An 18009-nucleotide genomic window follows, 5' to 3' on the forward strand; every position below is an offset into this window, starting at 1 on the left:
TCAGAGCTGGAGGAGAATTTCCCGTAGTGCTCTCTTCCATGTTCCCAGATGCGTCATGGCTGCTGCTGGGAGACACTCGCAGAATTTTCTCTTGCAAGTGACTGTTGAATGGAAGCTTATCTGTTAGCTCTACCTGAGACATCTGCTTGGATAGTCTAGAGGAAAAACAAAACGAGGTGCCCTCTAGGGACCAGACCCAGTGTTAGTCCTGTGGAACTCAGTTCACTTGGAGGCCTTGCCTAATACCTTCATTCGCTTCTGGGGAATCTGGAGGAGATGCCACAAAGGCATTCACAGAGTAATGATGCTTGTTCATTGAGCCCTGTGTGCTGTGTGGACATGACCTGGGATGACTGTTAGCTGCCTGGGTGTGAGGGTGAAGTGTTACTGTAGCTCGCCCCATTGCCAGAGCCTGCCCTACTCTTCAGATAGGCCACAAGTTCATGTGGATGCAACTCAGTAACAAAGGGAATCGATTGAGGGTTAATATGTGGCCAAACATCACTAGCACCTTCTGCCCCTTGACCTCTGAAGGGGCATATGATTGAGACCTTTTGATATAAACAGATGACGTTTTCTTGATGAGTAGAACAACAATTAATTGTTTCCTGGTTGTACACAGCCCAGTCGCATGTGGGGTAGCTCAGTGAACGCTGGCCCTGAGGGATTTGTAAGCCATCGGTAAAGGACAAGGCATTTTTCCCCCCATTTTTTATTTTGAAACAGTTTCAAAATAAAATAGAAAAGTTTCTCTAATTGAACATGACTTTTTCCTCTCTATGAGTGCAAAAAAAGAGAAGTATCTTGGGACCCACTTTGAGACTATGCAATATCTTGTTTCTCCTCAAACTTTTGCCCATGATTTCTGTGCACGACTTCACTTGGAGACGGTATTTTGTTGCTGTTCCATCACTTAACCCATTTATTATAGGCTAGTGGTGTTTTAAATGGTGGAGCTTCTACTGGTCTTTCAGCTCCTTTAGTCACTTTACTGTGATGGCAGAAGTGCTGTTTATCCAGGCACCCTTGGCTATTATTTTCATGTAGGAGCCACAATGCCAGATCGCCACAGCTCGTCTTCATCTTGGTTTTGCCACAGAAGGAGCATGTGTACTTGGCATGCTGGCTCCTGTCAATCTTTTGCACCATTTTCCTGAGGCACCGTAACAGGTCCCATATTTGGCAACGATTCTGACCTTGATGCATTTAGCCGTGTTGCTGCAAACTAGTTCTGAGCCCAGAGCATGGTGTTTTCAACCAAGCAAAAATAGCATTTCTGGGTGGATGATGTAATGTCCCTTATTGGAATTTAGAGTGTTTCTCCCACAGACTGATGCAGACCATTAGTGTGGGGGGGTGATGGTAGGGTACGTGTATGGAGTACAGCATTACTACACTGCTGGAACGCTGCCTGAGTACAAGTTGGTGGACACGCACCTTTTCTTGAGAAGGACTGTTGGCTGTACTAATGATCGTGGAAGCAAATATTCTGGGGACAATGGTCAGGTATCCTGGAACCCCAGGCCAAAGAAACATTAGAAGATAAGACTTTTGTATCTGTAAGTCTTCCTTTGTGGTTTTTATCTTTCTTTCAGTATACCCAAGTGCCATGAATTACGAGTTACCTTCCTGTGGTATAATGGTTGGGGTTGGCATGTGAAAGACTTGCACTTTCTTCTCCCAGTGGAAAGCAGGCCCCTCCAGAGTGAAACTCAGAAGCCAGGGTTGGTAACCTCTTGTTCTGTTACAGGCCGAATGTGTATCTCAAGCTCAGTGGGGCCTGAATTTTTTCAGCAGCCACTTTAAGTTAACTGCCCATTATTGGATGTATTTGGTTTATGGGAAAGGGATATTTTGTTAGAAAAGATGAAGGTTAGAGTTAGAACACTGTATTACCAGTAGATTTTTTTTTTAAGATTATTTATTTATTTGACAGACAGAGACCACAAGTAGACAGAGAGGCAGGCAGAGAGAGAGGAGGAAGCAGGCTCCCTGCTGAGCAGAGAGCCCGATGTGGGGCTCGATCCCAGGACCCTGAGATCATGACCCGAGCCGAAGGCAGAGGCTTTAACCCACTGAGCCACCCAGGTTCCCCACCAATAGACTTTTGATGTATGAAGCAGTCCTTCAATATCTCATAATATCTGCTAATTTATGTAGTAAAGGATATATTTGGTAGTTTGAAAAATTGAAGAAAAGAGCTCATTTCTTTGAAGATTCACAGGATGAAATAATTTGCAAAACTGATATAAAAGTTTTTCATTGATGTAGTTCCCCAGGGCAACTGATCAATCTGAAAAAGGAACATATTTGCTTAGGAAAGTAAACAGTACAATTAAATGCTGTGTCCACCCTTGTTAAAAGGTACAGGCAGTAAGAAGAGTGGAGAAATGAAATCAAATTTAAGTATTATCAAAGAATGTAAAGATGTGAGATCATGAATGGCAACCTTTGTTAAAGATGCTCTGTAGTAATTCTTTTGGTCAACTTTGGAAAACAGTTCGAATGTTTCTTATTTAGTTAAACATGCACTTACTAGATATGATCCAGGAATTACCAAGAAAAAGGAAAATGTGTGAACATTTACATAGTGTTGAAGCACCATTTCTAATAGTGCAAAACTGTAGAACCCATTTACATTTTCATAGCAGTGAAACAATAAAAGCCCATCTCCAGGACTGAAAGAATAAAAATGAGCTCCGACTGAAAAAGAAACAAGCAGGCCTGCTATTTACCAGACTGGGAAGACATGCAATAAAACCCGCTATTCATAGGGAACACTGTTCCTCCCAAGGTTGTGGAGTGGGGGTAAACTAGAAACTGCTGTTGCTTCCCCATTCTTGCCCCCACTTTACTCATCTTCTCCTGGGTTCCTCTGTTGCTAAATGGCCCTCATCTCCAGTGTAATCCCTGCTTCTCCTAATCTTGCCTTGGAAGTAGCCTCTGATTTAGAATGGGTCCACACCGCTCTTAGCCCATACTCAGAATCTTTCAGGATCCCTCCTCTAATGGTGAGATCCTCCTCTACACATCTTTTCCCTTGGAGTTTAGCTGATTGAGCTTTAACACGAGCCCTAAAACTGGAAACCATGTTTGCTGGTGGATGAATGGGGAAGCAAATCTGTGTTCTAGTCCCTTGATAGAATACAGCTGAGCATTAAAAAAGAATGATCTAGTGAGTGCATGGATCAGCATCAAAAGACAGTGAATAAAAGGAGTAAGACTGGAAAAAAAAAAGTAAATGAGTATTATTCCATTTATGTGATTCTAGAAGAAGCAGAACAAATCTAGTGTGTGCTAGAAATTTGATACGTGGCTGCCTGGGACCAGGGTTGTAGCATCAGATCTCAGCATGAGGGAAATTGCTTGGGAGAGGTTAAGCCATGCTTGATGGTGGTGCTTACACATTTGTTCAAAATGATCCCCCAGAAGATGCAGTTGTGTTGATTTTATTGTATGTACATTGTGTCGTAAATTCAGCAGAAGAGTGAAATGCCAAGGTGTTGTTCCAGTGTTTGGAGTGAGTTACAAGGAATGGGTTTAGCAGCGGCTCTAAACAGTTTCCCAGAGAGACCTGGAGTGTACCGTCAGGGTGACCTTTTTATAACAGTGCTCTCTGGATGGTTTGGGGTTAATGTAAATGCAGAGTGTTAATTGGTCCTGTTATCAGCATTATTTGTTTTAAATCCCCCAAATGGTAAGATAACAGCACTCAGAGGGACATGAAAAGGCACAGACTCCCGGAGTGCTACCTTCATGTCAGGCACTGAGTAGAAGGACAGGTAAGGATTGGAGGAAGTGGAAGCCACCTGCACCATCTTCTTTTTTCGGATGCGCCCGTTGGAATGAAGGAGCCCAGAGCCCCTGCCTGAGAGGCCTGAGCTCATTTGTGCCTGCTTCGTGTTGCGTAGTTGAGTAAACTGGTGCTAATGCCTTCTTACTGTCTTTCGGTCTTGTCACCCCAGAACTCAGGACCACATGATAAAGAGTCAGTGGTTGTGCAATGTACTATGTGTTTAATCCTTGCAAACATAAGTTCTGTTGTCTTGTGTAAAGTTACCATTTACTCTTTTCTCAGTTAAGCCGTCAGGTATAAGATGTTACGTTGATGGATCAGAAGAGATTGGAAATGACTTCAAACTAAAATGTGAACCTAAGGAAGGTTCACTTCCATTACAGTATGAATGGCAGAAGTTGTCCAACTCACAGAAACTGCCCACTTTGTGGTTACCAGGTATTGCTGATATTACAGATTGTACTATATGCCATCAGTTTGGACTTAGATCTAGTAGTGGGGTGTGTGTGTGTGTGTGTGTGTGTGTGTGTATTTTGAAATTCCCAGATACCTCCCCTTTTCTGTATAAAACAATGAGGATTCCATGAGAATTATTCAGTGTTTTACAATGACAACTTAGTGTCATATTGTGTTAATGATAATATTTTTATAATCTCACTGCTTAGGATATTATAGTTTCTTTGTTGTAGATTTTTTAATAGTAATACTGGTGGAAAATACAATCGTAATGTAGACAATGGCTTATTTATAATTAGAGTAGGATCTTGAATGCTTTGCCTAGATTAATGATGAAGTAGGATTTCTCTCCACCTCTTCCTTTTCTCAAACTAAGAGGCCAAAACTATATGACCCCTTCTGACTCTGAAACATCTTCCTTCCACCTGCAGGGATAAAATAGGTTTTGAAATCTTCTGCACCAAAGAGCCTTGTGGGGTGGAATTTTTGGTTTTGTTTTTAAAGTAATCTCTAGGCCCAGTGTGGGGCTCAAACTCCTCACCACCCTGAGATCAGGAGTTGCATGTTCTACCAGTTGAGTCAGCCAGGCGCCCCACTGTTTTTTAGAATCAGTGTGCCTCTGCTTCAGGGGAGGCTGTATGTGGCTAAGGCAGTCGTGGATACTCTGGGGGAGTCAAAAGTTATACCCTGATCGTTAACTGTGCAGGAAATCAGAATCCTTATATGCCTGCCCCCGCCGCCCCCCCCCCCCCCCGCCCCTGCCATTGTTTGAGAGTCAGCCGCGTCTGCGTTCTGGAGGTGCTCACATGTCTCCATAGACATTTGTTCATACCCAGCTTCCATTTGTCTCACTTTTACCTGGATTGTCAAGCTTAATATGGTTTGCCTTTACTAAAAACTTAGCAATGCAATATTGTGAAGATGGGTTATGCCATATACTTCCTTTTTTCCCCATAGACATGAAGTCACCTGTTATATCTGTAAAAAATGCCTCTACTGAGTACTCTGGGACATATAGTTGTACAGTCACAAACAGAGTAGGCTCCGATCAGTGCCAGCTACGCCTGAATGTTGTTCCACGTAAGTACCTTCTTTCTGTCTGTTGTGAGGACGTCTGTTTGCGTCGTCTTCATATAGCTTCCTTTGGTTCAGTCAGCAAGTGTGTATTGAGGGCAAGGGGATGTTAACTTGGCAAAGCACTCTGTGATTTGGTTATTTGCTGTTCGAAGTCCTGGGAAGGGGAAAAAATATATAGCCTTTATTATTGTAATGACATTAAGAAGGTAAGAGTTGTCAAATTGACTCTTGTATTTAGACATTAGAGGTATAAGCTATTTAGAACATTCTTCTATGCCAACCAAGGTAGCTATGATATTAAAATCTTTTAGTCTAGTTTCATGATTTTTATGCTTGAAATAGATTATGTAGTCCAGAAGAAAGTTCTTCCAGTGGGTCTTTTCCACTGGACCAAAAAACTAATAAATGTGTTCCTTAAAGTTAATATATGCAATATATGCAATGAAATCCGTCTGTCACTATGTACCCTTAACCTTCAATATGACTAGATACGGATACAGATTTTTTTTTACTATTAATTATTGTCTTATTAATATCTTATTCTAGCTTCAAATAGAGCTGGAACAATTGCAGGAGCAGTTGTAGGAATTTTGCTTGCTCTAGTGCTCATTGGTCTTATCGTCTTTTGCTGTCGTAAAAAGCGCAGAGAAGAAAAATACGAAAAGGAAGTTCATCATGATATCAGGTAATTAAGTGACACAAGAGTTGACTGATAGAAATTAAATTTTTATGTCTCTAAAGCATTAATTCTCTTAACCACCTGAAGCATTTACCCTGCTAGAACTGGATAAAAGCTCTTTCCCTCAATACATTTGAAAGCGTTTACTTTCAGTTTCAAGTGCACGGAACTGACCAATCTCTGTTGTGCCCTGCCTCCGGCCCTTATTTTGAATCCTATTTTAAGAGCTATTGCAAATGCTTAAGAATAACATACGACTTAAATAACATCCAGCAGGTAAATTGACATTTGGTAGGTCTGGCTTGGGGTCTGGACACTTGTCTTTTTAAACTGCACCAGAGGTAACTCTGGTGTATATTCTTTGTCATTGCTTGGTATGAAAATTCTTACGCATAAACTCTGAGTTTTTATAAATTTGAATCTGCTAAGTTTTCAGCTAAGGTCTTAGAGAAGTAATTTCTGTATTTTGGTAGAAATATTTTTATGGGGGCGCCTGGGTGGCTCAGTGGGTTAAGCCGCTGCCTTCGGCTCAGGTCATGATCTCAGGGTCCTGGGATCGAGCCCCGCATCGGGCTCTCTGCTCAGCAGGGAGCCTGCTTCCTCCTCTCTCTCTCTCTGCCTGCCTCTCTGCCTACTTGTGATCTCTCTCTGTCAAATAAATAAATAAAATCTTTAAAAAAAAAAAAAAAAAAAAAAAAGAAATATTTTTATGGATGTTAATGCCTTATTAACTGTAATGTGTTAGCGTGTTGGCCGACCATAACTGTAGATTGTCTTATCAGTGATAGTAGAGTATGAAGAAATTTAAGCTTGTTCCTTATAAGACAGCATTATAGAATCAAATTTTTGTAAAACTTTCATTTTATTATGTATGAAGGAATATACTCTGTAAATGATAGATTTGGGACGAATACACAGTCCATAACATTGTACCTTACTGCAGTTGCTTTTTTGTGTGTCATGCACACTTTCATATACACGATACTTAGAGGATCTTTCTTCACCCATACCCATTTTTCATAGCTTATGTAATTGTAGGTTTTTAGAAACTTGTTCTTTGAACTTGTGTTGGGATCTTTGCTTTCTAGGGAAGACGTGCCTCCTCCAAAAAGCCGTGCGTCCACCGCCCGGAGCTACATCGGCAGCAATCACTCGTCCCTGGGCTCCATGTCTCCTTCCAACATGGAAGGGTATGCCAAGACTCAGTATAACCAGGTACCAAGTGAAGACTTCGAACGTACTCCTCAGAGCCCGACTCTCGCACCTGCTAAGGTAGCTGCCCCTAATCTAAGTAGGATGGGGGCGGTGCCTGTGATGATTCCAGCACAGAGCAAGGACGGGTCCATAGTGTAGAGCCTCTGCACTTCCATCTGTGCTGTCCAGGTTTCTTTTCTCCTCTTCGGGTAGGAAGACTGTTCCGTTCTAAATTCTGCTACCGGCCTCAACATGTATCAAGAACTTAACCAGAACCTGAAAATTATGCTTTAAAAAGTTTTGTGTGGTTACTGAAATAGTAAAGTTGAAGTCACTAAAGACAGATTCACCAAATGAAAAATATTTCCTTTAAGAGATTGATTTGATAGATTTCTAAATATCAACACTTAAAAGGTATAGCACTTTGAATATGAAATCCTAGGTGAAGAAATTGGTGAACTTACATGCACCCTAAGTTGATACTTGAATCATGTGCAACTGGTATTTCCTATTTTCTACCATTTATTTTTAGGTTGCCTTTCTCAATTAATTTGTGATCTGGTATCCCCTCCAAATTGGTAAAGAAACATCCATCGCAAAAATACTTACAACACATCTGTGTTTGTTCTTTTTGAAACTTCTTTGGAAGCTCATTTAAATATGAGTTTGAAACAGCTCTCTAATAACATAAAAAACACTACAGTGTTCTAGAAATTACTAGTTTTACTTCCGAATCATTTATAGACCTTGTCTATGAAATGATTTCTTAACTATTTAATTGATAGACTGCTGTAGGCAACAAGGACATAGTAAGATCCTTTACATGCTAAAATAAAGGAGCATCTCTCTGATTCATTTAGAGATACTAGTTAGCGGTGCGGTAGTGAATATGGGTTTTGTTGATGAGTGATCTGATGCCTTGAGGCCTGTGGCCGTCTGTAGAACAATGACAGTCAGAACAAGGATGGAATATTTTGCAGTTCCCAACTAAACACTAGCCCTCGAGGTGATATTTTTCTAATAAGAAAATTATGACTCATTATTTGACAATTACAGTTTGAAATTCCCCAATCATTGGTTCTAAATTTAAAAACATTTGTTCAGTGTTTTGGGGGGGGGTGGATTATGTTGGTGTTGCACAATATATGTTTTAGAAACATGTCATCCTACATTTACCACTTGAATGTGGTTCCTGGAGGTTATTGTCTTCATAGACTCAGAATGATGAAATACATTTTCAGCTAGGAGGTGTCCTCCATCGATTCTGTATTTCAGACTTGGGAGGATGTATAGCTCTTTTATGGCCAACATGTCCTTGTGTAGTTGCAGAAAATCACGGTGAGCTTGGAAAAGAGTGAGTCTTAGTTTTGTGAAAGTGATTTATTCTTTAAAAAAAAAAAAAAAAAAGGAGAGAGAGAAATGAAAGGAAAAGGAGTAGAAGGTATACTCCTAACTGCCAAATGTGTTAAATACTATTGTAGTAGAAGAAAGTGAGTTTATTGTATTTCCCTTAAGATTGTGAGGGAGTGTGGATATAGTAAAATGAGCCAACAGTTTCTTTATAGTAAATAAGGTTTGCAATAAATTATTTCACTAGCTCTAAAACCTTTTCCCTAGATTTTGATAGGGAGTCGGTTTCTGTTGATCTCTTCGGGTGCTGTGGTGGTAAATGCTACATTATAAATTAATGTTCATATGAATTTGAGGTTAGGCAGAGTATTGTGTATACTTTTTAATGCTGAACTTAAGCTGAATGTCTGTGTAATGGATTAGTGTATAGTTTTATATATTTGGAAGCATTTTTTAGTAGGTTTTTAACCCTATATAATATTGCTTTTATACTTGCGTTAACATTTCATCTGTGCCTTTGGGTAATTTTAATTTTTATTATGAATTTCTGGTGCCTATGAGCTAGCTATCACCTGAAAGGTGCTTAGAGGTGAAGGTACTGTTAAAAACACATCACTGTGACACCTTTCTCTTTTCATACTTTGATTCTTGCCTCCTCTTCCTTCTTCTTTTTGGGTGCAACTTAACCGATTGTGTTATTCATAAAGTTTCTAAAATTTCAACTTCCCCAGCACTCTTTGACTGTGTATGATTTTGTAAAAGTAGCTATTTTTGAATGCCAGATGTTTGGCCTGTTTTATATAATAAAATTTATAAGATAGTGTAAGAATAAATAACAGATCACAGACTTGGATAATAAAAGCATTTGATCCTTCCCGTCCCCAGTTTTCATACAGTGAAGATTACTCTGTCGATCTAAATAGGAACTACGGTAAAAGGTGGATGTGTCCGTCTCTCTGAGATGTGGCTCTGAGTAATCAGACTCTCCCAGAAGCGCTTTCAGGTCCACACCGCTTACAGCCTGAGAACAGAGCTCGTAAAACGTCACCTGTGTGACCTGAGAAGACTGGCTGGGTAGGATTAAGTTTCAAGGACAGAGTTCAGTTTTAGACTTACTTCTCCAGCTATTCTCATTGTAAATTTCAGTTGATCCAAAAGTCAGATCGGTCAGGTACTGATAACTTCCCAAATAATTCTCAGCAATCATTCAGTTGAGCTGGAAGTATTTCTTTTAGAATAACTTAGCAATCATCAAGCAATTCAACCAAAACTGGCTATTCAAAGCATTACCATGAGAAAGCCAATCCAGGCCGCTCCAGAACAGCCCTGCATCTTTGAGGAGAATCCATTTGATTCTGTTTGACACCTGAGACTTGACACCGTCTTTTTGAGTTACACAGGATCATTTGGAGAGAAATGGTACTGGCGAGGATGAGTTCTGTGCTTAGAATATGTAGTTCACTGGTGTTCTTTTTCTTATCGGCAGTTTGACCAGTATTCCCCTCTTTGAGAACCCCCCAAATTTCTTATCAATTATACTGATGACCAGTTTATTCAGGCAAATAACTTTCTTTAAATTTGGGCTATCTGCCATGGAGTGGTTACTTTGGAAACACAGTCTGAGTGTGTCTTGGGAGGGTTTAGTTGAAGAAATGCAGTTAGATTATGGATATGAAGAAATACCTGATTTTGTTAAAATGCTAATTTTTAAGACTGAATTCTGGAAATTTGGAGCAAGTGAAGGGGCAAGTAAACATTTTGATTAAATATAGAAAGAACTCATTGCATGAAGTTGGATATTCAATTCTGTAACGTATGGCTTCTTAAAATAACTACACTGTCTTTCTGTGTGCGTGGGGCATGTAAATTTGAAGTTCTATGAATGTTTAAGGTTCTTTCCTAATCTGTTCATCTCCACAGTGTTTAGGGCTGTCAGATGCCTTATTCCAGTGTGAACAGAAAAAACAAACATTTTATGTAGTTAATGCTTTGATGTGTCACGTAAGGAGTAGTTTGTAGAAAATGTTGGCACAACTTTAACTTTTTAGTGGCTTGTGACATTATATATATGTATATATATCTTCATAAAATTCTTGTGTTTGGTAGTATAAATGTTCTGGGCAAGTTTTAATATATCAAATGCCTTTAGATAGTCTTGCGATAGAGGCAACACATTCTGCAGGTAGAGTTTTTACTCGTTTGCCTATTTTGACACTAAAAAAGGTCCATAACTGAGCACAAATTCTACAATGTTACAGAAGTAAGGAAAAATAATGAATAAACTTGTAAATTGTGGTTCTGTTTATCTTATATAGGGTGACATCACTAAACAATTTCTTCATCTAATCTCTTACTATTATTTAAAATCAAGCTTTTAAAAAATACTCTATTTTTTTAATTTTAAAAGTATGGTGAATATCAGTTGGATTTGGTTGTGAACACTAAAAGCTCCAATCAAGGAAGAACTCTGGATTTTCTGCTAACTTAATACCATAAGTGTTAAGAGAACCACAATTTATTCACTTATTCTCATTCCTAACTGTGAACTTTTGTGATAAATACACTTGTACTACTAAGAAAGAATATTTTGACACCTGACATATGCAAGTAGAGAATTGATAAGTGTCAGTTTCAAAAATGATTTTGTATTTAAAGTTTCTGGCTTACGTATCCAATGGTGCAGATTTTGAAATTTGTAAAAAACAAAATTTGTTTAAAAAAAAAAAAACTTGCTCTAGTTTTGTGACCTTGTGTACTTTTGAAATAAAATCAAGAAAGCAGTTTTCTGCCTCATGGTGTGGCTTTATTGTGCCTTTTTAAAAATGTCTACTTTATAAAACTTTAGTATGCTATTCCTCAGCGTTTCCTTTTTTCTCCCCTTCTTGCATCCTTTTAAACAGAATAAAGATCAAACTGTCACACATCAATGAAAACATGTCAGACATTCTTATATTTCCCCACTCCTGTGCATTTATGTGACACCGAATAACATAGTATTTGGGGATGAAGCCTCCACAAAGTTGTGTGATCTGTTCACAATTTATAGCGTTAACTCAAATTTGAGTTCTTGAAGAGTAGCCTTGAGTACGTAAATATCTAGTTGTGGTTTCAAGTTTTCTTGCTGATTCTAAACAATGATTTCAGAAAAGAAAACGATGAGGTCGTAATACCTTTGTAAGAAGACATTTTTAGGGATGTTTTATTACGATAGAGTTTTTCAGGGTTAGCACCTGTAGAGCCTTTGGGCTAGATATTAGTCCTTTATTGTGAGGGACTGTCCTTTGCCCTGTAGCATGTTGAGCAGCAGGCCTGGCCTCTTTCTTCCTCCCCAAGATGCGACAATCAAAAATGTCTCCAAACATTGCCACGTGCCCATTGGGGTGGAGGGCAAAATTACTCCAGTTGAGAACCCCTGGTTTATACTGAGGTGAAATTTTCTCCCCAGAGATGAAGAGGATTGGCCTTGCCATCAGACTTGTCTAAATTCTGCTTATGACTAAGTGCTTTCCTTAGCTTCGCTTTCCTGGTGTTTGAAATGGGGATAAAAATATTACATCCTGGGGGGTGCTGGATGGTTCTAAGAGTGAACTACCGAGTAAAATTCAATGCCTCTCATTTAGACCATATTTTAACCCTGTAGCTCTAAAGGCCAGATCATATTTCTGGTTAAATAAGTACCAGATGGCAAAACTGATGAAATAGAGATAAGATTGAATATAAAATAATTTGTTTTTAGTTAAAAATGGTCTAGCTTTAAGCCTAAGGCGTAATCAAATGTAATTTCTAAATGTAATAAAGGCAGCAGTGAAAAGATCATGAAGCCAGTCCTGGGAACTCAGATTAGTTTTTCATGCTGGTGTTTCTGAAATCGAAATCAAGTGTGATGTGTTGTTTTGTTACTTAAGTGATTTTTCTAAATTTGATAACGATTTATAGAAAGAGTTGTTGCAGGAAAAAACAAAAAACAAAACTCTAGAGTGATCGAAGAACCACGAAGTAAATTTCAGGAAAAGTTCCTTGATGCATCAGTTTGCTTCTCGTTTTACTAGTGAGCTGTGAAAATTCTAACTAATGGAGAATGAAAAAGTGGGGAGAAGATGCAGGAAATTACAAGTAAAAACCAATTCTCTTGACCTGACATGAAAGATCTTTCCAGGTGCATTCCATGTCTCTGTGTTTTATTTTCTGCATGCCTTCAGGTGTGCCTTTATGCCGTAGCCATGCTCCATAGCTAAGGGGCCACAGTTCCATACCTTTGTGAGTGTGTAATTTGTTAAGCCAGAGAACAGCCCCACCTTGCTTACCTGCCCTGCAAGTGCAAGTTCAGTCGTTTTTCCTGATTTCCACCCCTGCCCCTCACTTATAAATTAGGGGTGCATCTGGGCCCTCAGCTTCCCCAGTAAAGTCTTTTAGGGCCCAAATTCTTTGCATTCCAGTTGTTTAACCTGCTTAATACGCCCTTTTACAAGTTTGAAGTGGATTTACTCCCCTCTGTCCTCAGTGCCTAACTCTCACTTGCATATTGCTCAATAAATGTTGAGTGAATTTTTTAAAACGAAACTGAGCCCTTGGGGCAAGTCTGCATTGATTTCGTATGTCTCCTACGTTCCATAAGACAACTGCCCTGCTCGCTTCCAAAAAGACCATGTGTGGAGAGAAAGGTGGAGTGAGTATGTGTGGGGAGAGGAATGCACACGCGGCTCAAAAAGTTAACTTGCACGGGGGTGCCTGAGTGGCTCTGTTGGATACCGGTCAGACTCTTGGTTTCGGCTCAGGTCATGATCTCACAGCTGTCGTGGGATCGAGCCCTGTGTCAGGCTCTATGCTCAGTGCAGAGTCTGCTTCAGATTCTCTCTCTCCCCCTCCCCTGCTCTTCCCACTCTAGGAAATAAATAAAATCTTTAAAATACAGTTAACTTGCACAAACACAGAAGGGGGTGCCCTGATCGAATAGGAGCAAACCTGGAGAAGTAGAGAAGCATTTTGGAAGGAAACTTGTAAAACCCTGCTGAGAGATGCTAAGTAGTCTGGAATGAAGTTAGTGACCGTTTTCTCTCCAAGGTTATTTTGATAATTACTAATGGGAACCTCTGAATTGTCAGGAAACCCTTTGCAGATGACTGGTTTCCATGCTAAGTCATTAATGGTGGTATGTTTTTTTTCTTGGGTTTCACAAACTTCCAGAAATATTGGAGTATGCCTTTGGAGAGGCCAAAAAAATTACATGCTTATTATCATTGCCTACTTGTGGTATATTAATATTTCTTAGTATCAGAATTCAGGGAGATGTGCTTAGATAACTAAGTTACCATTTCTTAGAAGATTTTAAGACCCTACCCCCACTTCAAAAAAAGAATTTCAACTCTTCAGGTCTTTTAAAATAGTCCTCTGAAATGACTAGTCATTTATCATTAATTTCTGTGTATGAGTGTATCAGTTTGCTAGGGCTTCCCATAACACAGTGGCACAGACTGGATTAAACAAATTTATTGTCTCGTGTCCCGGAGGCTAGATGTCCAGGATTTGGGTGTTGGCAAGATTGACCACTTTTGCTTTCAGGGGAAGATCTGTCCAGGTCACTGTCCTTAGTTTGTAAGGACACGTTGGCTGTCTTCTCTTTGTGTCTCTTTCCATCCTTTCCTCTCTGCCCACCCTGTTGACTTGACCTGATTTTAACTCACTGTAACTACAAGGATCTATTTCCAAATAAAGTTATATTCTAGGGTGCTGGGGACTAGGACTGCAACCTAGTTTTGGGGGCACACAGTGCAACCCACATCAGTAATAATGATTGGAAATTACAAAGAAGAACAAATGAAATAGTCAAAGTGGGCATGGAACACATGCCCAGAGAGTTTCTTTGCTTAATTTTTAGTGGTATAATAAAAATATCAGCACCTAAATAACCGTGCCAGCAGTTCTTTAATGCTTGTCTGTCTCCCCTCTCACCTCCCCCAGAAGTGTACTATTTCACATCTGTATACAGATACGTATCTCTATCAAATATGGAGTGACCATATGTGCTGTTAACCTCATATCTTTTTTTTTTTGGTCAAGGGAAAAAGTTGATGACATGGTTATGGATTTGGCTTTTCTTATGAATCTTGCTGACAAGATGAAACTGTTTTTCTGGGGAAATAGTTTTTAACCTCAGAAGACGCGAGGAGGTGATCTGGACCACTTTGGAGGGGACCGGGCAGCGGGGGTGGGGCATGGAGAATCTACGTTATTGTGGAAGCAGATTCGTGGTCGTGGCTCTACACTCACCCATGATCTAGACAAGAGTTGATTAAAACTCTTAATTTCTAGGGGAATTTTCTTAAAGCATTTTGGCTCACTCTCTTGCTCAAAAGCTTTCTTGGACAACCTCTAACTTAAAAGTTCAAACTCTAGCCTGATTTTAGACTTTTACAACTGTCCTTACACTGCCATAGTTCTGTGCTTACTTACACTTGCATACACATGTTTTGATTTTTAAATAAAGTTTTATATGAAATTTTAATTTTTTTAATTTTTTTATTTTTTAAGATTTTATTTATTTGACCGAGTCAGAGATAGTGAGAGAGAGCGAGCAGGAACAGGGAGCAGAGGAAGAAGCAGACTCCCCCTGAGCAGGGAGCCCCACGGGGGGCACTTGATCCCAGGACCCTGAGATCTTGATGTGAGCCGAAGGCAGCCACCCAACCAGCTGCCCAGGTGCCCCTATATGAAATTTTTAATTTAACAGATCCTCTCAGATTATTCTGCCTCTTTTTATCTTTTGTGTGTCTATCTACCTAAAACCCTAGTCTTCAAAACTATATGTTGCATCATAGTGATACACTGTAACTTAACCAGTCTCCAGCTGAGGACCATTTAAATCGATACCATCCTTTTGATATAAGGAGTAAAATTATAAGCAGTATATTTGTATATACTTTGTTTTGCAGTATATGATTCTATCCTTAAGGTAAATGTCTAGAGGAGGAGAGGCTGAGTAAAAAATATTCTGTTAGCTATTACTAAAATACCTTCTTGTTACAGCAGCTTATGCTTGCCACAAATGAGAGTGCTTATCTTGGCCCAAATCCTCACTCATACTCTTAATCTAATTTTGTGATCGTCTCGATTTCTGAGAAGAAAATTATCTCATGGTTTAAAATTTTATTTCTATGTATCCACTTGATTATCTTTTCCTATGTTTAAAAGCCCTCTACTTTGGAGAACTGTGTTCATATGCTTTACTCATTTTTCTTTTGTATTATTTTGCTAATTTGGCAGAGTTCTTAACTATTAAATATTAATAAAATGAGCCCTTGGTGATACGATTTTTGGGAGGCGGGGGCCAGGTTACCCTTTGTCTTTCACTCTGTGTATGGTCTTACCCTTTTCTGATCATGTAATCCTAACCCTTCCTCAGCCATCCTCAGCCATTCTCCTGGTTCAACCTGACTTCTCCCGAAGCCAAGGGTCACTTGGCTTTCCACCTTTATCTCCTCTCCTTAAGCAGATGTCAGGCCTTTCAGAGGTGGAACATCTTTACATCCGAATGATCAACACATAGATTCTCGGTGATCTCTGTTGATGAGGATAATTACAGCAGCTCTGGGTATGTTCGCATCAAGTCATTGCCACACAGACTCCATCACAGTGTGGTTTTTTCTCAGTTTATCTGTGTTTCTTCAAGTTGCTGGTGTTTGGGCTCACAGCAGTTTCATGGTGTCCGCACAAAACTACATTCATGAAGAAAATGAGTTATCTGGCACTTGGAAAGAAGAGTCGTCTAGGCCCTGGGTTAGGTCAGCTCTCACACACTATTCCAAGCTGAATGTTGGCTACTGGCACTGTGCTCTTTTAATGTTGCTAAGTAGGACATTTTCCCTGTCACGTAGTCCCAGAACTGTCAACAGTGAGGAACATTTCTAGGGAACAGTAGAATGACCTTGCAATTTTCTTTTTAAAGATCTGTCTTCATTTTAGAGAGAGCACGAGGTGGAGGAGAGTAGAGGAAGCAGGAAGCCTGATGCGAGGCTCAACCTCACAAGCTGAGGTCATGACCTGAACAGAAATCAAGAGTCAGACCCTTTACTGACTGAGCCACCCAGGCGCCCCGACCTGGCAAGTCTAAGAGGAGAGTGTGGTGATAGAAGATCCCAATGACTGACCCAGAACCTGTCGGAAAAATTACAGTCCTCTGACATTCAGCCTCCACTAGTCCTTTGATCTAACAAGAGGGGGACCTTTTATGTGTTCGCAGAAACACAGAACACAAAGTAAAATAAGTACATGGAAAATAATCTACTTTACCAATTTAAAGATACTACGTGCCATGCCCAGGACAGGGTAGAGATATACACTGGATAGTAGCCAACAGGGCTGGTAGCATGTTTATATAGGTTTGATTTAAACTTTTTGCAATATGGGCAAAAGATTTGTGATTTAGTTAAGAAAATTGACATGGCAGTTTGTTTTGTAAAAACAAAACAACCCAAAATATCCATTAGGCTATATTATCTAGTCCAGCATTATTTTATGAAAAAACCGAGATTCAGAAAGATTTCAATTCCCCAAGTCACATAGTTAGGAACAAAATCCAGGTCTCCTGACTCCTGGTCTAGTATTTTTCTAAGAACCTCCGGTGCTTGGCAGTCTGGGCCCTGTGAGAACCATATGAAAGGAAAGAAAATGGAAGAGTGTGTGGCTCTCTCTCATCGCTCATTGCTCCCAGCAATATCAAGCAGGCAGAAGGCCAGTGGAAAAGAGCAGACTCTGGCCTAACGAGGGCTTTCTGGCCCTTGCTAAACATGGTCACCAGTGCCCAGGGCACATTGAGCGTTGACAGATGCACTCTTCTTCCAGATGGAGTGAAGCTCCTGCTGGGGGTTACGACTGGAGGGCTCATTGTTCTACGAAGCCCGTTTATGCTAATGTTACATTGCTGATTACATAACTGAAGTAAATTGTACATATCAGCTGTACTAGATATGGTGGAGACAACTTATTTAAGGAAATGATTCTGTTGGCCCAGAGCTTCAAACTGTGTTTTCTTTCAACTACAGAGAAACTAGACTTTCAATTAGGGTCAGTATATTATAGATGTAGGTTATAGGAGAAAGAAACCGCAACTCCTAGCAATAGACCCATGTGTGTATTTTTTTAAGATTGTATTTGAGAGATAGCTTGAGTGGGGGGTGGGGCTGGAAGGAGAGGTGCAGAGGGAGAGGGAGAAGCAGGCTCCCCACTGAGCAGGGAGCCCAACCAGGGGTGGGTGGGGGCGTGGGAGGGTGGAGGGATGGGGGGCTCCATTGCAGGACTCTGGGATCGTGACCTGAGTGGAGGTCAGATGCTTAACCCACTGAGCCATCCAGGTGCCCAACAAACCCATATTCTAAGAAAAATTATAAATTTGGTGACAAAGTATATTTATATATTTTAAGCATTTTAAAATATATAAGGGATACACTATTTTTAATGGTTT

The 18009-nt window shown here is 40.0% G+C and overlaps 1 protein-coding gene across 5 annotated transcripts in view; it reads left to right on the forward strand.

The window, feature by feature from the left end:
* Positions 1-18009, forward strand: part of CXADR (CXADR Ig-like cell adhesion molecule) — a 54064-nt gene that overhangs the window by 28228 nt on the left and 7827 nt on the right. The window contains exons 4-8 of one of the 5 annotated variants that reach the window (XM_032352823.1): positions 4079-4234; positions 5210-5332; positions 5876-6014; positions 7097-7223; positions 15952-16140. In XM_032352823.1, coding sequence (XP_032208714.1) covers positions 4079-4234; positions 5210-5332; positions 5876-6014; positions 7097-7223; positions 15952-16095 — 689 coding nt within the window. In that variant the 3' untranslated portion in view covers positions 16096-16140. Of the gene's footprint in view, positions 1-4078; positions 4235-5209; positions 5333-5875; positions 6015-7096; positions 11282-15951; positions 16141-18009 lie in introns of those variants that run through there. The other 4 variants (XM_032352857.1, XM_032352839.1, XM_032352850.1 and 1 more) reach the window with 4 other exon arrangements.

Source organism: Mustela erminea, chromosome 1 (assembly GCF_009829155.1).
Source record: "Mustela erminea isolate mMusErm1 chromosome 1, mMusErm1.Pri, whole genome shotgun sequence".
NCBI lineage: Eukaryota > Metazoa > Chordata > Mammalia > Carnivora > Mustelidae > Mustela > Mustela erminea.